This window comes from Ailuropoda melanoleuca, chromosome 2 (genome assembly GCF_002007445.2).
Source record: "Ailuropoda melanoleuca isolate Jingjing chromosome 2, ASM200744v2, whole genome shotgun sequence".
In the NCBI taxonomy this organism is placed as follows: Eukaryota; Metazoa; Chordata; class Mammalia; order Carnivora; family Ursidae; genus Ailuropoda; species Ailuropoda melanoleuca.
The window spans coordinates 84,133,139-84,159,993 of record NC_048219.1 but is presented as its reverse complement, the minus strand read 5'-3'; the positions used below and the strand labels follow the sequence as shown (position 1 = coordinate 84,159,993).

General features: G+C 38.1%; 1 protein-coding gene across 1 annotated transcript in view; it reads left to right on the top strand.

Moving 5' to 3' along the window:
• Positions 1-724: 724 nt before the first annotated feature.
• Positions 725-26,855, top strand: part of SPAG17 (sperm associated antigen 17) — a 210,776-nt gene continuing 184,645 nt past the window's right edge. The window contains exon 1 of the mRNA XM_034641782.1: positions 725-854. Coding sequence (XP_034497673.1) covers positions 768-854 — 87 coding nt within the window. The 5' untranslated portion in view covers positions 725-767. The remainder of the gene's footprint in view (positions 855-26,855) is intronic.

Here is a 26,855-nt window from a genome sequence, read left to right as displayed (position 1 = left end):
TGTTATTTGGGGGACTCTGACCACCATCTTTTAAGTAGTGGTGAGTGGGGGCGGGGGGAGACTACTTACCAGTGGAGGACAGTTTGAGAGAACTGGCGCTGATTAGGCAGAGAAGACGACCTAGAAACACCTTAATCCCGACTATAGTTATGTAAAGGATCTCTTGGAGAAGTGATCCGACTTGTTTAGGAAGTCCCTGGGAGGAGGACCCAAGACCAACGCAAAAGGATGGAGGTCAGGGAGATAAATTCGTCTTCACGTAAGGAAACATTTGGGGCAGATTAGAATGGGCGAGAAAATGGCAGAGATGTCTCTTGAGGGAATCAGTTCTTCATTCTAGGTTGCCCAGGGTCGAAAAATTTTGTTGTCGAGGTCGTGGACGGGAATCCAGGGATTTGAGTTTCTAGACAATACCTCGGACCAGAGAGGCCCCTAGAAGCAGCAGAGGGGCGACGCGAGTGAAAGGAAGTAGCCGGACTAGCTTGAGGCCAGCCTTGGCCTGACCTCTCCCATTTGCACAGTTATATAGCTAGAAAATCCTAAAACTTAATCAGGGAATCTGGGAGCCCGGCCTGGGGGTTGCAGCTCGCTGGGAAGCTCGGTTGCTATGGCGACGGAAGCGGTTGGTCTGTGGATTAAAAGCAGGTTCGGGGGAGGGGAACCGAAGCAGTTCAGGAACTGGGCGTGGTTTCGGTTACTATGGCAGCGGGGACGCTTAGTACGGGCCTGAGCCCAGTTTAGACGCCAATGCTCCTCCCTTCCTTTGCATGGCACCCAAGAAAGAGAAAGGCGGGACTGTGAGCAACAGTTCTAAGCTATGGGAACCCTCGCTCATCGGTGCACATTTCAATCAGGTGAGCCCGGAGCCCCGTAAGTCCTCTCTGACCCCGGCAGCCAAAGCCCTGCGAGATCGCCTCTCTCCAGACGCCACCGTCGCCCCTTTGAGACAGTTCTTCATACCGCCCTCCCAAGCCCGGTCCTTCCTCCCACTATACGACCCAGGGTCCCATCTGCGGAGAATGGGCGTTAAGGGAAGAAGGGAGGGGACACCGGGTGAATCAGTGCGATTTCCAAGGGTGGAGAAAGCTGAGTGGTGGGGAACAGAGGTGGTGTAACTGACACCTCAGGATCCTTTTCAGTGAAGTCGCCCAGATGGCACTCCAAAATTACACTGGAGCTGTGTTTATGGCCTGTTCGCTTCCTCCTGACGTCTCCTGAAGGACAGAAATCCTGTTGATTCACCCGTAGCCTGGCCTAGAGTAGGGGTTCACTGAATGCTGTAGGAAGAGAGACGTGGGGTAGCTAAGATATCAACGTATTTAAGACAAGTGAGCCTTCTGCAGATAGGAAAAGATGAAATTCTTATGCAACGCCCTGATACCACAATATCAAACTTTTGCTGTATTCTGAAGGTACTGTAAGAGATCAGAGTACTGATGGATTGGCTGTTAGATGCATCCATAGGGAAGCCAAAAGGCAGGAGGCAATCTATAACCCACCTGCACATCATCCCCACCGGGCTTGCTCCCCACAACACTCACACCCACCCACATTTAGTTCACTGGACATCCCAATAGCTCTTGTCACTTGTTGCTGGGAATCCACTTCTACTTAACTTGTTTCTAAGTCCAAGATAACATTTGGATGAAGAAAGGGTGGTTCTGAGAATTTCAGCCTGCTAGTCAATGTACATTAGAAACTGGAAAAAAAATTTTTTTTCATATTCTGTGTGTATGGACAGTGCACTAGAGAATCAGTACTTAAAGGAAAAATATATACAAAGTCTTAGTTTTACTTATTGGTCTTTATTTTCTACTGTACTTGTTTTTTTCTCTAAGAACGGTAATTCTGTCTGATATGGAATTCTACCTGATGAAGAATTTCATGAAAGTAGTTAAGATATTGCTGATGCTGACATGACATCATGGAATCTGGGGTTATTTCTATAACTTTAAGAATGAAGGATGTCAGCTCAATAATTCTCAGTTACAGTCTCAAATTCTGAAAGATGTTTTTCAAAAATGCTCTGTAAAAGCACCCTCTTTTTTGCTTTTATAAGTCAGCCCTAGCCAAAATAACTTTTTCTCCATTTTCTTTGAGATTGTGTAGGCCAAGTTTGGGCTTGGAGTGAAACTTTCTGCTTGAATTATAAACTGCTGAACAACAGAATTTGATGGAGGTGCTGACACTGCATTAGCTTTAGTGTTGCAAATATGAAGCTATAATTTTCCTAGTTGAATGGAAAACCTAAAGGCACTATTTTTCCTTATGGCTGGAAAACCTGAAATAATACTCAGTTTTCTCAGTACTGCTCAAACAGTGTAATTTCAATAAATCTTATATATTAAAAGAAAGATTTTGAACTCCAAGTAATATGTAGTCTTAACTACAAAGGCTGAACTTCTTCAGTTTGTTGAATACATGCTTTTTAATAGCAGGGGAAGACAACTGCTTTCTACCTCCTCTCATATTTTTTTTTCTCAGTTTGATTTCATGTCTGCTCCAAGAGGAAAATTCCTGTATTAACCCAGCAGTCCAAGGCCCAGAGGCATGCCTTAACCACCAATGAAATAGACTCTGAATTTGGGTTAAAGATGACTATAGAGGTGTGAATTCCTTATTCACGGGGTTTAGCAAAAGTGCTTTGCACGTAGTGGGTACTCAAAAAATGTTTTGCCTTGGCACCCAAAGTTTCTTTCTGTATGGTTGCTACTAGTAGAAATATTGTGTGCCAGTATATATAGCTTGTGTGTGTGTGTGTGTGTGTGTGTGTGTGTGTGTGTGTGTGTGTGTGTTTGTACTGGGGGTGAGAGAAAGGAAAGTCTTTCAGTCTTCCATAAGCCAGTTTTTAGAATTAACTGATTAAAGAATCCATATCAGTAGTAATTTTGAACTCGTGTTTACACGGAGCTGCACTAGACTTTATTTTTTTTATTATGTTTTGTTTGCTACCACCCAGCACATCATTAGTTTTTGATGTAGGGTTCCATGATTCATTGTTTGCGTATAACACACAGGGCTCCATGCAATACATGCCCTCCTTAATACCCATCACAAGGCTAACTCATCCCCCCATGCCCCTCCCCTCTAAAACCCTCAGATTGTTTCCTGGAGTCCATAGTCTCTCATGGTTCCTCTCCCCCTCTGATTTCCTCCCCTTCATATTTCCCTTCCTTTTCCTGATGTCCTCCATGTTATTCCTTATGTTCCACAAGTGAAACCATATAATAATTGTCTTTCTCTGCTTGACTTATTTCATTTAGCATAATCTCTTCCAGTTCCATCCATGTTGATGCAAATATTGGGTAATCATCCTTTCTGATGGCTGAGTTATATTCCATTGTATATGGACCACATCTTCTTTATCCATTCATCTGTTGAAGGGCACCTCAGCTCCTTCCACAGTTTGTCTATGAACACTGTGGTGCATATGGCCCTTCTTTTCACTACATCTGTATCTTTGGGGTAAATACCCAGTAGTGCAATTACTGGGTTATGGGTAGCCCTATTTTTAACTTTTTGAGGAAACTTCACACTGTTTTCCAAAGTGGCTGTACCAACTTGCATTCCCACCAACAGTGTAAGAGGGTTCCCCTTTCTCTACAACCTCTCCAACATTTGTTGTTTCTTGCCTTGTCAATTTTTGCCATTCTAACTGGTGTAAGGTGGTATCTCAACATGGTTTTGATTTTAATTTCCCTGATTGCTAATGATGTTGAACATTTTTTCAGGTGTCTGTTAGCAATTTGTATGTCTTCATCGGACAAGTGTCTGTTCATATCTTCTGTCCATTTTTTGACCTGATTATTTGTTTTTTGGGTGTTGAGTTTGAGAAGTTCTTTATAGATCTTGGATACCAGCCCTTTATCTGTACTGTCATTTGCAAATATCTTCTCCCATTCCGTGGGTTGCCTCTTTGTTTTGTTGACTATTTGCTTTGCTGTGCAGAAGCTTTTTATTTTGATGAAGTCCCAAAAGTTCATTTTCGCTTTTGTCTCCCTTGCCTTTGGAGATGTGTCTTGAAAGAAGTTGCTGTGGCCGATGTCAAAGAAGATATTACCTATGTTCTCCACTAGACTTTAAAGAGAACTAACAAGTTTGCAATTTGGTTTCAGTGAATCTACTTTGTATCAGTATTTTGGGCTGTCCTTTCAGGATGGACTAATTGCTAATTTTTTAATAGATTTTATTTACTTATTTACTGAAAGAGAGACAGAGAGAGCAGGATAGAGGCAGAGAGAGAGTAAGAAAAGAATCTCAAGCAGACTCCATCCTGAGTAGAGAGCCTGACTCTGGCTCAATCTCACAACCCTGAGATCATGACCTGGGCCGAAACTAAGAATTGGACACTCAATGGACTGAGCCACCCAGAACCCCCAAATGCTAATTTTTTAGTACATTTTAGTTGATTCTAAAACACAAAATGGTAGCAAATCATACAAGGCAGTCTGTAACTAAGCACTAAATGACTAGATAGAGGCTAGACATTAGGAAGATGAATGTGGGCTGGGATTGTCAGGAAATGTTTTATAAAATAACTTGCCTTTAGCTAGGCCCTAAAGAATGGGTAAAATTCGATCAGGTAGAATGAAGGAGGATGATTACTTTAGATAAGGAGACCAATATATGCCTTAAATAAATCTGGGACGTTTAAGTTGAGAAAGACAAATGTAGATTAGACTGTTTCTGGTGTACATTGCTCCCGAATTAATTCCATCAATCAAACAGTCATTCACTAACTTTGCTATCTATGTATCAGAACATTTATCTTATTACTATATGTGAAATATCATACCTCAAATTAGATAAAAAGAAAATGTTTAGGCACAATGGCAATAAGATTATAAAAATACATCGTTAGTGTGGGCTTGTAAGTGACATAGACATTATATTTATGATCTCCAGAAGCATTTAGGGAGTTAAAGATGATTTTAAAGATAAATTAAAATCTTTTCATGCAACTGTCAAGGCAGCCTCTATAGGCCACAGTGAGAGGAAGAGGTGTTAACCTAAGCACTTGGTGACTGAAGGCGCTATCTGCAGACATTCTGGTCTAAGATATTTTTATTTGTATTTTTTATTGTGGTAAATTATAATAACATGAAATTTGCCATTTCTTTTTTTAATAATAATATTTTTTTATTATATTATGTCACCATACAGTCCTTAGTTTTTGATGTAAATTTCTATGATTCATTACTTGCGTATAACACCCAGTGCACCGTGCAATACGTGCCCTACTTAATACCCATCACCAGCCTATCCCATTGCCCCCCGCCCAAAGCCCTCAGTTTGTTTCCCAGAGCCCATAGTCTCTCATGGTCCTTCCCCCTTCTGTTTACCCCCCCTTTCTTCTTCCCTTTCTTCTCCTACCGATAATGCTAAGCGAAATAAGTCAAACAGAGAAAGACAATTATCATATGGTTTCACTTATTTATGGAACATTAGAAGTAGGAAATTTGCCATTTCAACCATTTTTAAAAGTACCATTTGGTGGCATTAAGTACATTCATATTGCTGTTCAACCATGACCACCAACTATCTCCAAACCTGTTTCATCTTCCCTGATTGAAGCTATATCCTTTAGGGATGCCTCGGTGACTCATTTGCTTAAGCGTCTCTGCCTTCAGCTCAGGTCACAATCCCAGTGTCCTGGGATGGAGTGCCGCATTGGGCTCCCTCTGCCTGCTGCTCCCCCTGCTTGTGCTCCCTCTCTCTCTCTCTCTGAGGAATAAATAAACGAGTCTTAAAAGAAATGATACCCTTTAGAGAATTCCCTATACTCCTCTCCCCCTAGCTCCTGGCAACCACCATTCTATCTTTCATCTCTTTGAATTTAACTAGTTTAGGTATTTCATGTAAATGTAATCATCCAGTACTTGTCTTTTTGTGACTGGTTTATTTCACTTAGCATAATGTCCTCAAGGTTCATTTGCATTGTAACAGGTATTAAGATTGCCTTGTTTTTAAGGCTGGATAATACTCCATTGTATGTACGGAGTACATTTTATTTGTCCTTTCATCCATTGACGGGCACTTGGTTTGCTTACAATTCTAGGCTATTGTGAATAATGCTGCTATTGATATGACTCTACACATTTAACAAAAAAAAAAAATCAGTGTACAAAAATCTTTGACTCCCTGTCCCTACTTTCAATTTTTTTAATAATAATTTTTATTATGTTTATGTTAGTCACCATACAGTACATCCCTAGTTTTTGATGTAAAGTTCCGTAATTCATTACTTGCGTGTAACACCCAGTGCACCATGCAACACGTGCCCTCCTTACTACCCATCACCGGCCTATCCCATTCCCCCACCCCCTCCCCTCTAAAGCCCTCAGTTTGTTTCCCAGAGTCCATAGTCTCTCATGGTTCATTCCCCCTTCTGTTTACCCCCCTTCCTTCTTCCCTTTCTTCTCCTACCAGTCTTCCTACTTCTTATGTTCCATAAATGAGTGAAACTATATGATAATTGTCTTTCTCTGCTTGAATTATTTTGCTTAGCATTATCTCCTCCAATCCTGTCCATGTTGCAGCAGATTTTGAGAAATTGTTCTTTTTGATGACTAATATTCCGTTGTATATATGGACCACATCTTCTTAATCCAGTCATTTGTTGAAGGTTATCTCGGCTCCTTCCACAATTTAGCTATTGTGGACAATGCTGCTATGAACATTCGGGTGCATATGGCCCTTCTCTTCACTACGTCTGTATCTTTGGAGTAAATTTACCCAGTAGTGCAATTGCTACTTTCAAATTTTTTGAGTACGTATCTAGAAGTAGGAATTGCTGGATAGTGTGGTAATTCTTTTTTCTTTTTAAAGATTTTATTTATTTATTTGATAGAGATAGAGGCAGCCAGAGAGAGAGGGAACACAAGCAGGGGGAGTGGGAGAGGAAGAAGCAGGCTCATAGCAGAAGAGCCTGATGTGGGGCTCGATCCCAGAACGCCGGGATCACACCCTGAGCTGAAGGCAGACGCTTAACCGCTGTGCCACCCAGGCGCCCCATGATAGTGTGGTAATTCTATGTTTAATTTTTTGATGAACTGCCATAACATTTTTCATAGTAACTATACCATTTTATATTCCCACCAGCAATGCACCAAGTGTTCCAAAGTGTCCACATCCTCACTAATACTTTTAATAAATATATATATCTCAGCCATCCTAATGAATGTGTAGTGCTGCTTCATTCTAGTTTTAATTTGCATTTCCCTAATGATTAGTGATATCAAGCATCTTTTTATGTACTTTTGGCCAATTCTGTATCTTCTTTTTTGTTAAGATTTTATTTATTTGAGAGAGAGAGAGAAAGCATGTGTGCAAGTGGGGGAAGGGATAGAGGGAGAAAATCTCAAGCAGACTTCAAGCTGAGTGCAAAGCCCCATGTGTGGCTCAATCCCAGAAACCTGAGATCATGTATGACATGAGCCAAAACCAAGAGTCAGGCACTCAGCCGACTGAACCACCCAGGTACCCTGAATTATATATCTTCTTTTGCCCATATATTTTTTAAAGATTTTATTTATTTATTTATTTATTTATTTATTTATTTATTTGAGATCATGCATGTGCACGAGTGCAGAGGAGGGGCAGAATGAGAGGGAGAGGGAGAAGCAGACTCCCCGATAAGCAGGGAGCCCAACATGGGGCTTGATCCCAGGTCCCCAAGATCATGACCTGAACCAAAGTCAGACTCTTAACACACTGAGCCACCCAGGCACCCCCTTTTGCCCATGTTTTTAATGGAGTTGGTTAGTTTTTTACTGTTGAATTGTAGGACTAATTTATATATTCTGGATATTAAACCTTTGTGAGATGTATGATTTGCTAATATTTTCTTCTTTTCCATGGGTTTCTTCTTCACTCTGTTGACAGTGTCCTTTGACGCACAAAGTTTTTAATTTTGATGATGTTCAATTTATCTAATTTTGCTTTTGTTGCCTGTGCAATTGGTGTCACATCCAAGAAATCACTACCAAATCCAGTGTCATGAAGCTTTTTTCCTATGTTTTCCTCTAAGATTTTTATGCTTTTAACCTTGAATTTAGATATATGGTCCATTTTGAGTTAATTTTTGTATATGCTGTGAGGTAAGGGTCCAACCTAATTTTTTTGCATGGGATACCTAGTTTTCCCAGCACCAATTGTTAAAAAGGCTGTCCTTTCTCAGGGAGAAAGGGTGGGACATGGAAGAGTACAAATGCCACAAAATTTCCTACCATATTGAATGTGGCTTTTTCTTGATTAGGCATTCACTTGGTTGCTTTAGATCTTTGACTGGTCTCAGAGCTCCTATACAGTTATTTTAGTCAGTCTCTAGTTGTTCTTCTAATGTTTCCAGGGGGTACAGAGGGCACATAACTGCTTAGTCTGCCATTTTGTTGATGTCACTGTGGTCTAAGAGAATTTGTAATCAATTCAATCTTTCCATTTCTGTCATTATGTGACAGGTGATGCTGAGAAAGTGGAGATTAGTAGAAGCTTTGTTCATGACAGTTTAGGAGAATTTACCACAATTATCCAAACAACATAGCCATTCCCTCTAGGAGCTTACAGATTACACAAGGCCTGTCTCCGGGTAAATGTCACATAGATTTAAAATGACTGAGTTATATGTTTCAATTGGAATTTTGTGTTATGGTCAGAACTTTTCTGTCAACACAGGATAAAAGAACCTCACGATATTTTCTATGGTAAGTGACAGCATGATAACACTATGGAAAATATTCAGAAGTCAGATAAAAAAATCCCCTCTTTTTCCCTTTAAGATATTATGGATTTTTGTCTCAAATGTGTTCTTTATAATTCCTGGCTTCCCAAAATTTGTTTGGGTTGATTTAGATATCTCGCAGGTAGGGTTTGGGGGATTTTGCTAATTTTGTTAAATCCTTTCATATTTTCAGATTATCTGAGGATGGTTATTTCTTCTCATTTGTTCCTGGTTTTAGGTCCCATTTTAATGTGTAGCAAAAAGGCAGTCGTAACTCATGAGACCACTTTTAGGCATAGCAACTATTCCATTTGCTTACTGTGACCCACCACAAAGAACATTTAAAAAAACAGCAAAAAAGTTTATATCAATCCACATAGCCCTTAACCCAACCAGCTTCACTATTCTAATTCACTGATTTCATTTTGTAATTATGATTTTACGTCCCTAATACCCAACGTAAGGGACCAGGCACTTATTTTCATTTGCCTTACATTTATTACTAAGATTTTACTTTCTTGATTAAGACTTCTGTTCTTCTTTAATATAAATAATTATATACTTAAAAATATTTGGGAACATCTACCATAATATACTGAGGTCCTTACAGAGACTCAGGAGGTCTTGCTTCCGGTTCCTATATTTTCATTTTCAATGTATGTTTTTATACTTTGAAATGTATGACACTCTTCAGGTAAGTAATAAGATTTGCAACAAAGACACAAATTGCTGCTATACATGGTAGTACCCTCCTTTACTATGCTCACTCAGAGGAAGAGAGTCCCAGGGTATCTGGGCAAACCTGCCCCTTTCACACCACTGACAATCTGAGCATTTCACGGTCTGGTTCTTAAACATGCAGTGATCTATCTTCCCTTTTGGCTCTAGGCTTTATCTTATAACTCAGTAGTTAGTTACAGAATGCCTTGAATTATGTGCTATCGGTTCATGTTTTACAGAGCACAAGTATAATGTGAGCTGCTTCATAGCTTTATACCCCTTGAACCTACCCCACAATGACTAGCATGGTTGTGGGCACAAGGAAGCACACTCAAACTATATTAATGGAATTAATTCACTGATTTACTTAGAAACATGAAGAAATCTTTAGCGTGGAAACAGGGACAGTTAGTAGATCATGGAGATGTGTTCTAAGAGAAAAGGAAGGGACAGAAAACATTCACATAAAAAAGCATCACAGCAGATACATAGCGTGATTATGACAGTGCCTAGAAAACAACTATGCAGTGATATGGTTTCACTTCTCAGATATTTAGTCTGCCAACCAGGAGACATTCAAGTGAAAGTTCTTCAGAACATTAAGCTGGTAGTCTCTCCTTATTGTACTTCAGTTGAGGAATAATATTTTTCTCTTATTAAATGTAACTTAGTGACAATAGCTGAGTTGTGCACATTTGAAAAATAATAATAGAGTTCCTTCGAGTCTTAGACAAAGTTTATAATTCTTGTAAAGTTTTAATAAGGTGGATAAGGGTTCAAGACAGGTATTGCTGAAATGTTAATATCCTAGACCTGTTAAACAAACAAAGTTATAAAACATAGATATTAAGATGATAATAAACTGAGTTTAAGTCAGTTTTTTTTTCTGGGGGAAAATGTTCAATTAAAATGAACTGCTTGAACCATTACAAATATATTTTATCAAAAAGGGAAATACATTTTATTGGGCAGAATCCTTAAACAGTATTTGAGAGGCAGTGAAGGATTTTTCAATTTTTTTGATCTTAAACAGTGAGCTATTTCTCATGTTAATGTGTATTTAAGACTTACTGGAAATACTCATAATATGAGCTGAAGACTGATGTCTGGCAGCAAGCATATTTCTGAAATTGGGTTGGTTTTTATTACTATATTTTCTGAAATATGCTTTCATTGATATTTACAAAACAAATTGCCAGTTCACACAAAGGTTGTTTTAATAAAAGCCAATGAAAACAACTGAGTTGCTAGGAAGAATGTTAAGAGGGAAATGGACTTTTCATAACCTCACATTATATTTTCTCCTTTTTGGACAAAAATGTATTATTTGAATGAGTTTGGAACCAAAAGGAATTAGCATGTCAAAATATCTACCTAGAAGTTATATGTGATCACTTTTATTGCAAATGAAAAATATTAACTATAAGTAAAATATCAGTGTTGCCAATATGAGTTTGGCAACCCTCTAGGAAAATGTTAGTTAAGAAATGGTGAATGCTGACCATGTTTCAGCTCTAGCCTTAGAAACCATCTTTGGCTCCCAGTTACCCATGGGATAAAATCCAAGATGCTCTGCCTGGCTTTCACGGCCCTACCTCATTTGGCCTTTCTCTGCCCGTCCACCTTTTTCTCTCTCTACTTCAGTTGAATGGTCTCCGTGGTATCCCCAGGCACATACTGACTATACCCATGCAAGTTCGTGGCCTGAAGACCATCCGGCTCCTTCTCATTAAAATCCCCCTTCATATCTTCCAAAAAGGAGCTCAAGTCTCAGAGTCCTGTCCCTCACTGACTTTTCTCCTTCTGCTAAATTACTCCAGTGATTCTTATCTTTACTGCTGCTATCCTACTTCGAGCTGTGGTCCAACAATTTCAGTCTCATCCACTATATCTACATTCCCTTTCAACACTGTAAATTCCTGGAAGGTAGCTAAAGGTTAACATATTTAATTCCTTCCTTCCTGGTCACAGCGCCTGAGAGTGATAAATAAGTACATAGTGATCTTCAAGAAATACTTCTGAATTAAATACATTGAGTATATTATACTGTCTCCACCTCCGGGCTGAGCTCTAGGATGAGTCCCAACCCATTGGTTACAGGAGCTTGAAGAAAATCTCAAAGCCTTAGTTTTTGCAACCTTAAAACAGGGACAATGGTCATACCTCCCTTGCAGATATTGGACTGTTGAAAGGATTTAAAGTCATCTAGCACATGTTATCTCAGACTTCACATGTCCAAACCCAAACCCCAGATTTTACCCTTCAAACCTGCTCTTCACCTTCTCATTGAGTGGTCTCATCATTCACCCAGTGAGTCACTAGGGCCAAAAATCTTGCATTCATAAGTTTTTGCCCCCTTTTATGCACTCCATAATTAACTTTTAGTAAATCATATTGGTTTTACCTTGGAAATGTATCTAAAATCTATCCTGTTGGTACCACCCCCACTGTTACATCCTAATCCAAACCATCATCATCCCTTGCCTAAGCTACGAGTAGCACAAGAGCCTCAGAACTTGGTCTCTTTCTCCCATTCTTGCTGACCTAGAGTCTTGTCACCATACAGGGCTAGAGTGGTTCTTTCAATATGTAAGACTTAGAGTAAAATCCAAATGCTCTACAATGGCCTTAAAAGACCGTGTGTGTGTGTGTGTGTGTGTGTGTGTGTGTGTGTGTCTTCTGCCAACTACTTTGACTTGATCTTGAATCCTCTATGACTCACCCTTTCACTCAGTCTGTGGTAACCACACTGGCCTTTTTGCCAATCTTCAGGTCCATCAGAAATTACATTGCCATCTTTGCCCTTGCTGTGCCGTCTGCCAAAAATGGCCCCTCCCAAGATAATCATGTGAGTCACTCTTTCCCTTCCTTCAGGATTCTGTTTGAATATCTCCTTCCCTGACCATCTTATTTAAACCACACCATCATATTCCACCCACTTAACCCTGACTCTGTTCCTGACCTGCTACTTTACATATATTTCATTGTTGTCTGTTTTCCTCCATGAGAACCTCAGATCCATGAAGGCAGGGATTTATCCTGCTGACGTATAGAGGGGCTCAAATAACATTGCTGAATGGAGGAATAGTAGGGGCGCAATAAGAAGGAGCTCCTAATAATAATCATATTACTGTATTTACTGGACATATGAAAATCAAAGTATGGAAGGAATACAGAACACTGTGTAGCCCAATATAAATATTTTTTAATAATAATTATTATTATTATGTTATATGATAACAATAATTATTGTTGTTATTACTCTTTTATGTATTTTCATATGGATGTTACACATGTTCTTCAAACTCAGTATGTTCAAAACTGATACTATCCTGTTCATTGAAGTTAGAAGCACTCCAGCACCGCCTCTTCTAATATCGAATTGATCAGCAAGTCCTATTACTGTCACCTCTCTATTTCAGTTCCTTCTTTTTCACCCCTCATAACTTCCAACACTATTACAGTAGCCTTCTAAACTTCCTTCTTGCCTGTCTTCATCCAGGTGTGAAAATTTAAAAATATGTTAACTATCACAACTATATGTAAATCAACATTTACATTTTAAAATTAAAAAACTTAAACTCACTTTTTATTCTCTATAAAAACTAAACCATGTGTACCTTATGAAACTTCTTGCCAGATGGTGTAATTTTTAGTACTTATCAGTCATCACATTTTTCTAGTGATTTCAAAGTCATTTGTTGGTTTTCCGAAGTGTTAGTACAGCCTTTGGTTGATGGGGTCCACGTCCTAAAAGTTGCCTTTGTCTGAGCCACGAGGCGACATGAAGAATGTACATAGGCTCTTCCTATAACTTTCCTTCTACATTGGTAGTCATTATGTAATTCGTAGTTCTCTGTATGTAAAGAATGTCTCTCAATAACAACAATAACATTCATCATGCTAAAAGTAATCAATTATACTTTTGCTCTTTTTATAATTCCAGCTTTTGAACTTCTAATAATTACATTGAAATTTTTTGTAGCCTTCGTAATACTGTCTGGGTTTTTATATATTTAATTTCTTTATTATCTATTAAGTCACAAAACCATTTCTTGGACTGTCATATTTAATCAGCTGGTTTAATTTTATAAGTTTTTGATCACCCTAAACCTACTTGGTTAGCATACATAATGTGGCTAAAGTTTAGGATTGAATAAATTGAAAGAGGTTATTAATGCATTATACTTTTCATTTTTGTCATAAAATAATAAACCCATTTCTGTGTAATTTATTAGACAATATAATAGTTTTTCTCTTATAATTATTTTGTTTTATTTCAAATTGTACCTTTTGTTCAATTTGTTTCTCTATATCTTCTGCTTCTCTATAGTTTGCTTTATTAATTTTATAAGGGCAACATATTTTCCTTCCTCTCTTATAAAGCTAAAGAAGGTATTGAAATTTCTAGTAGAATATTTCATTAAAACCAAACCCTGAAAGTTAATTTCACTTTTCAAATGTTTAACTACTCCCACTTCATGATTTACATTAAATGAACACACAGGCGTGGCATGATTTTGTCTCAGTGGTTGCCCATTGGGGTCGTAGTATTTCTCTAATGTTCAATCCTGAGCTCTCTTCAGATATATTATTTAATTATCTCTGGTGTTTGTTTAATATATGGTAATAAATAGAAAATTCACAAAGAAGTTACTAACACTGATTTCTTTGATATACATCTTTTATTGCATCAGCTGAATATATTGAATGTATTGAGTTGGGATGAAAACGAACATCTGGAGCTTTCTTCGAAATTGTGGACTGAAATTCCAGTCATTCTCCATGTTACCACTCTGGCACTGTTTTCATGTGAATACTTCTCAGTGAAACCATTTTTCTTGGTGCCCATTGAAATAGTTTGAGATATCACAGATGATTTCCCATCTTGCTCCACCAGATCGACAAAAAATACCTAACCCCTTTCTGCATCTTGAATTTTGTGTATTAGGTACAATCAAAATCCTTTTACATGAAACTCTTAAAGCTCTATAGATAGTGATTAAAATTTTACTGGTTTGATTTCTATGTTTTCCAAAAGGTTCCTTTATCATCTCAGTAGATAAATGCTTGGCCGCAGTCAAGACCGTCAGGCTACATTGCTGTGATACACCTATACAAATTATTTTTCAAATTTTAACCAAGTATTTCATGTGTCAAAACGTTCACTTATGTTTAACTACATAATGGATGGTGTTAAAAGTTCTGATGATACGTTTAAAAATGTTTTTTAATTACCCATTGACACACTTTGATAAAAAAAAGTTTTTATTTTAAGCACATTAGTGCATGAAACTGATTTATTGTGTTCTTTAAATTTTCCTTCGTTAATGATTGAGATTTTCTTTTTTGGAATCATGACCTTTAACAAAACATGATAGGCAGTTTGATTTTAAAAAGTGTTTCACCTGCTCAGTTTTTAACAGCATAACCTTTGAGCTCTATTTCCATCCAACATTTATATCATTTGTAATAATAAGTTAATCAGATTTTTATGTTGAAAAAATCAAGTTGTTTTCATTTTGGAAATACAAACATTTTTAATGTCGTAATTATTTTTGCACTGTATCAGAACATGCATGTTGTGGTTGATTACTGTTTTCTTCTTTGATCTCATGAAAATCCAGAATATTTACCTGGTCATGATACTTAAAAGAAATTTTAGAAACATATCCAGACTTTGAAGTTTCTTTATTGTGGATTTCCATGTAAGATATTTATCATAAATGTATATGCTATATCAAAAACTACACACACAGAATTGCACTGCACTATAATCAAAATAAAAGTATAAACTGGGGTGCCTGGGTGGCTCAGTCAGTTGAGCATCCGACTCTTGATCTCAGCTCAGGTTTTGATCTCAGGGTTGTGAGTTCAAGCCACTCATTGGGCATGGAGCCTAATTAAAATAATAAAAATTTTAAAAATTAAAAATTAAAAAATAAAAATAAAAGTAAAAACTAGACAAGTCAGAAGCAATAGTTTGAGGTTGAGGGTAATGATTAACTGGGATCCTCCGCAAGCCCAGAATGCTTACTAAAGGCTGTGCAATGTAGCCTTGCTGCCTACCATGACACAGTCCAGATCCATAGACACTGCTGCAAAAGTTACCTTGATGTCACAATGCCAGCAAACCCAGTTACCAATGATCATAGCAACATCTTATAACGATCAGTTTGTACTAACAGGTTATTAGATTTTGCATTCTTTATGTTACCACTTAGCACAGTTAGTTTTATTCTATCTACCAAACACCCATGCATTTCAGTTCAACTACTAGATCAGCACATCTGTGTGTGTTCAGTGACTATCGGCACCACCTCCTCTTCTCCCCTCTATGTACCTTCTGAGGTTACCTGGGTTGTCTTTTTGTAATACCAATATCACCATGTCACCTCCTGCTTCAGTCTCAATTACTTACTGGTCCTTCACAATCTTCCTGCTCTATTCCAGCCTCATCTTACCTCCCCTATCCAGACTCCCTGTCATGCCTGACAACTAGACAACTCACACCTTCTGGGTAATTTTGTGCTTTCATACGTATAGGATTTTTTTTTTATTACCCTTCCTTCCCCTACACCACTTGTTGAGCTTCTTCTCTTTCTTGAAGTCACAACTCAAATGTGCTTCCTCCATGCAACTATCCGTGACTTTCCATTCCCACATTCAATTCACCACGTTTCCATGGTTCTTATTAATACCATGATGATGGTACTTACCATGTCATCAGAGTTTTTTTTTAAGATTTTATTTAAATTAAAATTAGTTAATATATTAGTTAGTATTTTTAGTTTCAGGGGTAGAATTTAGTGATTCATTAGTTGCATATAACATCTGTGCTTATTCCACTGGGTGCCCTCCTTAATGTCCATCACCCAGTTACTCCATCCCCCCACTCACCTCCCCTCCAGCAACCTTCATTTGCTTCCTAGAGTTAAGAGTCTCTTATGGCTTGTCTCCATCTCTGTTTCCATCTTATTTTATTTTTCTTTCCCTTCCCCTCATCTGCTTTGTTTCTTAAATTCCACATATGAGTAAAATCATATGGTTACTTGTCTTTCTCTGACTGACTTATTTTGTTTAGCATAATATCCTCTAGTTCCATCCATGTCATTGCAAATGGCAAAACTTCATTCTTTTTTGATGGTTGAGTAATAAAATATTCCATTGTGTGTGTGTGTATATATATATATATATATATATCCCACATCTTTCTTATCCATTCATCAGTCAATGGACATCTGGGTTTTTTCCATATTTTAGTTATTGTGGACATTGCTGCTATAAACATTGGGGTGCATGTGACCCTTCAAATCAGTATTTTTGTATCTTTTAGGTAAATACCTAGTAGTGCAACTGCTGGGTCATAAGGTAGCTCTATTTTTAACTTTTTGAGTAACCTCCATACTGTTTTCCAGAGTAGCTGCACCAGTTTGCATTCCCATCAAGAGTGGAAGAGGGTTCCCCTTTCTCTGCTTCCTTGACAACATCTGTTGTTTCCTGAGTTGTTCATTTTAGACGTGGGTCTATTCTCTCACATGACTGTGAAATTCTCAAGCACAAGAAGTGAGTCATAGTATAATTGGGTATCCTCTCTGAACATAGTGCCTGGAATATACTCAGTCAATCTGAATTGGAGAAATGACAAAACAAACACAGGAGTCTTTCCTATTATTTTTACTAAAACTACCCTCCTTTAAATCACGTTCTTCCCACCCTCCATCATTTTTCTTCTTTTTTTATCACTGGAAGACAAGCAACAGTAATATTTAAGTGTGCAGCCCAGTACATATTGACATACGTATACACCCCTGTAATCCCTCATCGAGATGAAGATACAGAACACATCCAGCCCTACAGTTGGTTTCCTCAAGCCTTCCCCTGTCAATACTTACACCCCAGGGAGTTAACATTACTCTGAATTCTATCATCATCAATTGTTTTGCTTTTATATAATTTTGTTTAAATCAACTAATTTTATATAAATGAACTTTATATAAATTTTATAGAAATGAACTAATACACAATGTATTAGTTCATTGTTCAGTGTAATGCCTGTGAAATTCATACATACTGTTGCAATATAAATAGTGCATTATTTTTTATGGCATTGTAGTATTCCATTGTGTAACTATACCATGATTTATTTATGCATTCTCCTGCTGATTGACATTTGGGTCATCCCTAATTTGAAATAATACAAACAATGCTGCTATAAACATCTTGCACAAATTTTTCTTTGGACATATGTACTCATTTCTCTTGGGCATATACTTAGGAATGGAAATGCTGGATCACAGGATAGGCATGGGTTTAGCTTCAGTAGCTACTACCATAAAGTTTTCCAAAGGGTTTACAGCAATTTAAACCCCCATCAGTAATATGTGAGAGTACAAGCCACTTATCAATCTTTTTAATTCCATTATTTTTTTAACTGTGCCTTGCTTCCCCCACCCCCAAATTCATATGTTTAAACCTAATCCCTACTGTGATGGTATTTGGAGGTAGGGCCTTAGGTGGTGATTAGGTCATGAGAGTGGAGCCCTCATGAATGGGATTAGTGCCCTAATTAAAGAAACCCCAGAGAGATCCCTCACCACTTCTGCTCTATGAGGTTTTAGTAAGAAGCATTTATAAACCAGGAAGTGAGTTCTCACCAGACAGTGAATCTGCAGGTTCCTTAATCTCAGACTTTCCAGAATCTGGAATGGTAAGAAATAAATATCTGTTATTTATAAGCCATAAAATCTATGGTATTCCATTATAACAGCCTGAAAAGACAAAGACATACTGTGTATTTTCCCCCTCTGTATCCTAAGTGTGTTTTAGTCAGTCATCCCACTGAAGTCCCTCCTTCCCCATGACTAGTTTATTTGCCATTCTGTGAATCTTTCCAGCTATTCAATCCTTTTTTAGGTTTCATGCCTAAAACACAGCTTTCCAAGAATAAAGACACTGGTTTTGTGCAATGGTAGGGTAATATTTTCTACTTAATTCCTACCGTTTTTCCCAGATATGATGTACAAAGGCCTTTCGATAGATCTGTAGCATATTAAGCTGATGGTTATGAGAAAGCATTACATATTGACACATTTCTTATAATTGATCATCAAAGCCTCGACACTTGTGACTAATTTATATTTTCCCCAAAGCATTCACTTAGAATTCCGACACTGAATCTCATCGGACATATGTGCTTGCTCAGCTCACAGGGTTTTGTGAAATCTCCCTGCAGTGCTTAATGGTGCCGTGTCACTGTCACAACATCCAACAGTGAAGGCAAGGCAGGGTGGCAGAGGAAGGCCCATTGTCTGGAAATCGGAACATGCTTCTTGCTTCTGTGTCACCTTGACCAAGATGTTATAGATTTTTCTTTCTATCTGCAAAATAAAGGAATTAGACTAAATGACAATGAAGGAAATCTCCCAGGATTGGACTCTGCAATTTTAGATTTCATTGTAATCTATTTTCATATCTTGGATAAAAGAAGTTAAATAAGACCTATCCAAGAATGATCCCTAGGGCTCCCCACTGTTAATATTGCTTCATCCAGAGAAGTGCCTGCTTAACCTTACCTTTGTGTTCTCTAACCATGACAAAACATTTCCTCTACTTCCATAGTGACCCAATATTTGGGGTATGAAAACTTGTGAAATGCTTTCTAACATTAAATAAATTCTGTTTCCTGGCCTCCCCTTGTCCTCACCCCTCACAATCATTATTCTTTGTGGTGTTCTTATGGCGTCTTCTGCTAAATATGGTTCTAATGTATGCCCCTGGGTGGCACAGGCAAAAATAAGTTTCTCAGGCAGCATAGATTGAATAGAAACAGAGAAGTAACCCCCAAAATTATATAAACACCAATGAAAAAGCATATGATCTCTAAAAATGTATATGACTCTGTATATGTACATAATACTTGAGTTTTTGTTAAACTAGCTTAAAGTTAGGAATATTCAGTTCAACCCCTTCTATCTTCATATCAGATATTTAGAAGGCAGCGCAAGGATAAAATGGTTTCTTTATTTACACTTGTTATTGTAATTACAAAGCAAAGCATTAAAGAATGCCTATTGTTTATCTTGTCTTGCATGTCTTGTACATTTAGCACCAACCTAGGAAAATGTTCATGGAAAAAATGGTTTTTTGTGACCACATTTTCAACTTTTGCTATGGAAATAACTATAGATATATTACACTGTATTACTTTCTGTGATGAAGACGACACTAGGTCAGAAGGGTATACACTTTAAATTATATTTAAAGTAATGATGGCCTGTTTTGCTTCAGATGGTTTTTGCTTAGTCCCCCTTGAGTTCATTAACAAGGAATCTTGTCTAGAAATCAAAGCTTTTGGTCATGTGGAGCAGAATTTCTGGTCCTGTGAAGTCTGTATGGGAACTGGCCCTCTGGTTGTAACCTCCTTAGCACCATCACCGAAACAGCTGAGGAAACCAGCTCATCTTTCATGGCACACACCATGAAGAGTCACTTCACTTATCCAACTGCAGCTTCAGTGAAAGTTTGCTTTCAGCTTCTTTACAATTCCTCCTTTTGCTTTATCTGTTTCTTGGCCTCACCACCATCTCAAATTATTATTATATTATAGAAGCCAGTGTTCCAGCAAAAACAAGATTGAAAATTTCCTCTCTACTTTGAATTTCAGCTATTGAAAAAGTCTTTAAACTCATCCCACTTAATTTGGTCAATGAAAGGTTTCAGTCAAACAAACATGTAGAAACAGAACAGTTGTGCCTGACATATTGTTTTAAATTAATTCAGCAGAAAAGACTGTATACCCTAGCTTAGATTGGAAAAGGTAGGATTAAAACAAAGCCAAGCTAGGCAAGGTGGATGCCTTTCCAGATCTTTCTTATGTCAGTCTTTATAGACCTTGCCCATCAGTCAGTTCTAAACATTGAAAATGCCAGCTGTTGAGCAGGAGCCTCTTTACATAATATGCCTTCAGCCCAGAAGTAGCTGAGATGTGGGTAGGTTACAGGGAGAGTAGGCCATTATTAAGTGGCCAGCCATTATCTTCCCCAGATTTGGGGACAGAATTACCCTATCATTAGCTTCTGAAAGTTTTCGCCATTTTCATTTCTTATCCTACTTTGCTATTGACACCTTCCTCTTAATCCTCCTTCCTCCATCCATCATCTGTTTCAGAGAAGGCAGAGAGTGGTCCTTGACACAGAAACATCCCTTAGGATGTTAGCAATTCCCTTAGGGAAATTATTTAGTGCTTTATGAATTTCCAGAATATAAGATGGGCCCATCCCAAAATATAACTTTTGAATTGCGTTCCAGAGGAAAATATAACTTTCTTTTTCTTTCTTTCTTTTTCTCTCTTTCTCTATTTTTTTTTTTTTTTTAGAGAGGAGAGGAAGAGAGAGGGATAGGGCAGAGGGAAAAGGAGAGAGAGAATCTTAAGCAGGCTTCACACTCAGCATGGAGCTTCCTTAAGATTCTCTCTCTCCCTTCCCCTTTGCCCCTCTCCCCCCAAAAAAACAACAAAAACAAATTAATTAATTAAAAAATAAATAAATAAATAAAGCTACAGCAATAGCATGCAACTTATAGGAAATACAGATTCTCAGGTCCCACCCTAGATTTACTGAATCAGAGATTCAAGGGTAGAACCCTGTAATTTGTGTTTTATCAAGCGTGAGTCTGATGCACACCAATGTTTAAAACATACACTAATAGAGTGATCACAATGTATGCAACTATATTACTAGCATAGTACTAAATAGTACTGACAGTGAGTTTTCATAGGCAGGCAGAGGACATAAAGATCACTATTGGGCTGGGACAAATGAAGCATCCCCTGGAAGGAAGGCATTCTGTATAAAAGAACCAGGTGAGCAGAGAACTGAGAAAACAAATGGCATATTTATGACATACAGTTAACCACCAACGAGACTCTGTATTAGGTTCCTTACACACACCATCATGGTTAATCCTCACAAAAACCCTAAAAATATTATTCCTATTTAAATGAGAAAGTTGAAGCTCAAGAATTTACAGAGAACAATTTGCCCTGAACTGTGAGAGTTTAGAAAAGTAATGGTTGATATGGTATAAAATATACATGAGGAAGGAAATGTAAAGAGCTCTGAGTTCCTGTCCTCAGAGTCTGGACTATATCATATCCCATTAGAGTCCAAGAATTAGACAATTAAAATAAATTCTGTGAAGGAAGAGTGAAACAATGAATTTGATGTCTTAGGAAAATTAACAGGATGGAGATAGAAGAAACTGAGGCTTGAATAGACCCTGTAGAAGGTGTTTTCAATAGTCCAGATTCAAGGTGGTTATAGATTGAACTGGGGGAATAGCCATGAGAATAAAAAGGAAGGGGAAGATTCAAGAAACTCTTAGACAACCATACTTGGTGATGAGGACATCATTAGTGACCTTCAAAGATGCAATTTCAATAGGGTGGGTGGTGGTGGTATTGGTGGTCAGGGAGGGAGTTGGAAATAAGACTACAGGATTTAAGAACATGGGACTTATCAGGATATGGGAGCCTCAAGTATAGGTCACATGTTCTGGGGAGTTCAATTATGAAGAAAAGAAGATCGGATGGGAAATTGTTAGTAGGAAGACCGGAATTAGGTAAAGATAGTTATCTAAGTGTGAAATACTTAGGAAAGGGGAAAAGGGGCTGGAAAACTGGAGAGGGAGAGATGGGAGAATGGAAGGAACAAAGTTATAGACAAGGTCAAAAGAAAGTGGGTCATTGGCTCTAGAACAGCAGAGAAGGATCAGAATCTTCCTCAGCCCAAGCAAAAGGAGCAAGGTCTTGAGACTCGCGAAGGATGTATTGAGATGAAATATGAACAGGGGAAGAAACCTAAGCAAGAAAGTCTTGCTTCTCTGAGGCAGTGGAAGTGAGGCCACTGTGTAGACAGCAAGGAGACAAGCAGGAGACATAGTCAAAGAATTCCTTCCCCTCAGTTTGTTTCCCAGAGTACATAGTCTCTCGTGGTTCATCCTGCAATTTTTTTTATTCCACATTCCTTCAAGTGGCATCTTCCCATGAAACTTTTTCTAAGACACAGGGAGAGATGTGGTTTAGTAAAATGCGTATCACCTTACATTGTGACTTTCATACATACATCTGTCTCCCCTACTAGACTGTGGATCTTTTGAAAGCAGACCTCTTTACAGATTTTCTAAAGAGCAGACAAGCTCAAAGGATTATATAATAAGCACATTTGTACCATGGAAAATTGTATCATGAGAAATTGACAACTGTTAGTTTGCTGGCTCTTTTCTTTTTAAGTAAACACCAAAACAACAACAACAACAAAAAAAAACCCTGAAAACTTTGTCCTTACTGTCATCCCCTGTTCCATCCCTTTCTCTCTCTTCCCAGAAACAAACTCTATCAAGAATTTGATGTATATCCTTTCAGCCTACCTATGTACTTATTTATCTATATCCATGAATAATGTATAATATTGTTTACTGTATGTTACTGTACTATGACTGTTTTTTATTTCTATTTTCTATTACCAATCCTGCATTTTTTTTAAATTTTTTATTATGTTATCTTATTCACCATACAGTACATCCCTAGTTTTTGATGTAGTGTTCCACGATTCATTGTTTGCGTATAACACCCAGTGCTCCATGTAATACGTGCCCTCCTTGATATCCATCACCACCCTAGCCTAATCCCCCACCCCCCTCCCTTCTGAAACCCTCAGTTTGTTTCCCAGAGTACATAGTCTCTCGTGGTTCATCCTGCAATTTTTTTTATTCCACATTGTGTTTTGAAGTCTTCCATGTTGAGATATACAGATTTAGTTCATTTCTTTTAATTGCTTTTATTTATTTTTGTATCCTCCCTTTCGAAGGCAGCACATACAACATAGGTACCCACATAGTAAATGTTGACTATTAGTGAATAAATTAGGATAAACAATATAATAATTAAAATGAATACACTGCACAGTGCTTTATAGCTAGGAAATACTTCTATAAATAATCTCTTTTCACTTGTGTATTGTCTTTCCCAGGCTGATGTGGTTTAAGGATAGTGATTATGCCCTATGCCTATACATCCTATTCCTAATGCCCATTTCAATGTTTGGCACTTAGTAACTCCTCAGTAAATATTGGTTGAATGAATGACTCTCTGCTATAAGCATTGTATTACTACAGTCCAGATTCTGAGTACCTGAATGTTTTTCCAAGCCCATGTGGTTGGAATCAGGACTAATAACCAGGTTTTCTGATACTAAAACCAGTGCTCTTTTTATTACACCATTGAAAGAGCTATTGTAAGGACTATATTAGGGAATCAATAGGAGAGGAATAATTATAATGAATTACTGCCCTGATATAACCAATAAATAGACCCCATGTACTTGTGTAATTGGAGAAAATTAACAACCATATCCAGATCGAGGACTTGACATTTATCATAATCATTAACTTGGAATATTTAGTCACATGGTCCTTACACGAGGTTCATATGGTAAAGGAGATACGTGAATTATGAGGGTGTATAGTGTTGCAGGAATGAAGAAATGAACAGGAAGCAGTTTCACTCAAATAGAACTGCTCTTGCTAAGGTCACTGGTAACCTTCTAATCGCCTTTGACGAAATACACCGCTCCTCCCCTGACTTCAGTGACGCCCTCCCTCCTGACTTTCCTCCACCCCAATTTCTCGTCAGCCTCCCAAGAAACTCTTCCCTAAAACAGTGGCAGTGGTGTGAAGATCTGAAGAAAGTCATGAGCGCTCTAGGAAAAAGATCTCAAGAACTGCCTCAGACAGCCACCCATGCTTTATTCTGCCCTCCCGCCAGGACTGACTGATATTGCTGAATTCTTTTTACCTTTTGTCAGTTTGGTGGTCTTACCCCAGTTTTCTCACAGAGACACATCTCCACCACCTCTTGCCTTCATTGAGAAACTCCTAATTCCTGGGAGGCTGGGAAAGTCAAGATCGTTGCATGATGCCAGCTCTGGAAAGCTACAAATTCTAACTGCCTTGATGGACCCGTCAGAGCAACTGGGGCCGTTAAGTAGCCTGAACAAAGGAAAGGTCTCTTAAGAAACTTCTTGTGAAACATAAACACTGTTGGCTTACTTTTCAAACTCCTGTCTTAGTTGGTTTTGTGTAACCACTACAGTTTCTTACATCAGAGACATTCAATCACATTGATTTAATAAAGGTGTGCTGAGTGGAACTGCTGCTCATTTCTTGTTGAATTAAGGCAGAGCACAGATTCCCGAGCACACTTTTGCTCAAGGTGCACCGTCATAGCTTTTCTGAGAGACCCTCTGGGAGTTTTCAGATTGACCCATCATTCCCTATGAGCATGATTGACCTTGGGTATCTAGAAGATCTGGCATTGCCCCAGGACCATCTTTGGATGACCCTTCTTCCCCACATCATAATTTGGTGGCTGAAATTTTGGCATTTCTTGGGTATTTCATTGAATTGGCGGGAGAATAAGGTAGAGTATTTATAATCAAGACAGTCTTATATCCTTGTAGTAGTCAGAAGTGTCCTTGGAGGTTCTGTACTCACTCTAGATGGAGAAATTAAACTCCAACAGTGGCTAAAAAAAAAAAAAACCAACAACAACAACAAAACCAAACCAAACCAAAACAAACCAAACAAAACAAAAAACTCCATCAGTGGCTGTGTAGTAAAAAAATGGTAATGAGGACACTTGAATTAACTGCAAGGAAATGAGTTGTCCATGACACATAACTAACCAAAAAGCAGCTATGGGGCATAAATGATTCATTAAAAAGAGTATTGGCTGGTTATTTGTTTCCTCTGAGCAGTCCCAGTGCCAAGGTTATACAAATTTATGGAACATACCACAATATTCAGTGGATATATGACATTTAAAAATAGAGAAATAAAGGTGGGGGGAAAATAAAAACCAAAGAAAAGGGCTACAATAGGGTAATAATGAGCTAATATTGAGTCTTGAAAATACGTCTTAATTTTTAATGTGGGAGATAGTAACTCAACACTGAAGAGACTTGAGGGAGGGACAAGAGGGTCTCATGTCTGAGGATGGAGTTGATGAAAGGTTGTAGCCTTTAATATCTGATGATGAAAAGAGACCTCCTTTCTTTGGGTGAGTCCCTGATTCCAATTTTACATTTGTGGAGCAATTAGCAGGACTCCTCTTAGCTTTGCTTGGCCTCCTCCGTTAGAAGAATGCCTCTGATATGTAATATTTGTTTGAAAACCCAAAGAAGCTTGTTTCCTTTTGAGGTTTGCCTTACTTTTTATGTTCTGAAGTTCATTTTGGACCTCAGATTTTGCTCCAAGCAATAAAACTGGTTGGATTGTACGAACATAATGGAGCCGTAATTTTAGCCAACTGTTGGGGGTGGGGAGATAGTTAAGGTGTGTAGTGGTTTCTGTGGTTTCTCTGTGGAGTAGAATTCCCTACAAAGCTTTTCCATGTGGTGTTTTAATAGCTGTCTTAAAACTCTCTGATGTATGGAGCAAAACTGAATTAGGCTCATGTGCTAGATTGGTGGGATGGGCCGAGGACTCTGAAAAACGAAAGAAAAACAATCAAACAGCCAAGCTCAGAGGCTAAACCATCCAAAGAAGATCTGCAGGACATATCCATATTCAAAATTGAAGAAGTGATCACCTCTTTTAACCCATCTTTGCAGAACTTTCTAAGGGAAATACTATTTCCCTTACATACATTAATATTTTACCTTTGCACAGTACTTTACAATGTGCAAAATGATCCTAGGTGTATTTGTTTACGAGAGCCCAGCAAAAACTTTTGGAAGTTTATATTATTAGATCCATTTTTACAAGTGAGAAACTGAGTCACAAAGGTAGGCCCAAGGTCATTTGTCTAAGAAACCACAGAGGCAGAATTTGACAGTACTTCAGAGCTCTGTGTCTTTTGCACCAGAACTTCAATTATTTTAATCAGTGATCATATTTAATATTTATGAAGACAAGGAAAACCAGCCAGATAGCATGTGCATGCACAGTGAAGATATTTCTGAACTGCTGTGTTCTCATCAGTGAACAGAAGACATTACAGTGTTGTCTCTCTATCAAAGGAATATGTTCTTTGTTCAATTCAAACATTCAGTGATTCAGAGGCATAGTTCCTTCCAAAGTGCTGAGTGTACCTGATAAAATGCCACGTACTTAGTTGTCATTCCCATACTAAATGTGTGTAAAAATTCTCTTTAGTGTGTGGTTTTGGCTGCTAAGTTCAAGAGACATTTATTGAATGCTACTATATGCCAGGCCCATGGGCAAAGTAGGAGGTTGTCGAGGTGATATGACTCTAGGGGAGCCTTTTCCACTGGCCCAGACCACTGCTAACATACCCCCATTAGCAGGGCATCCCTTTGAGTTAGTCCAGGAGTTGCTCGGATTCTTTTCTGAAAAT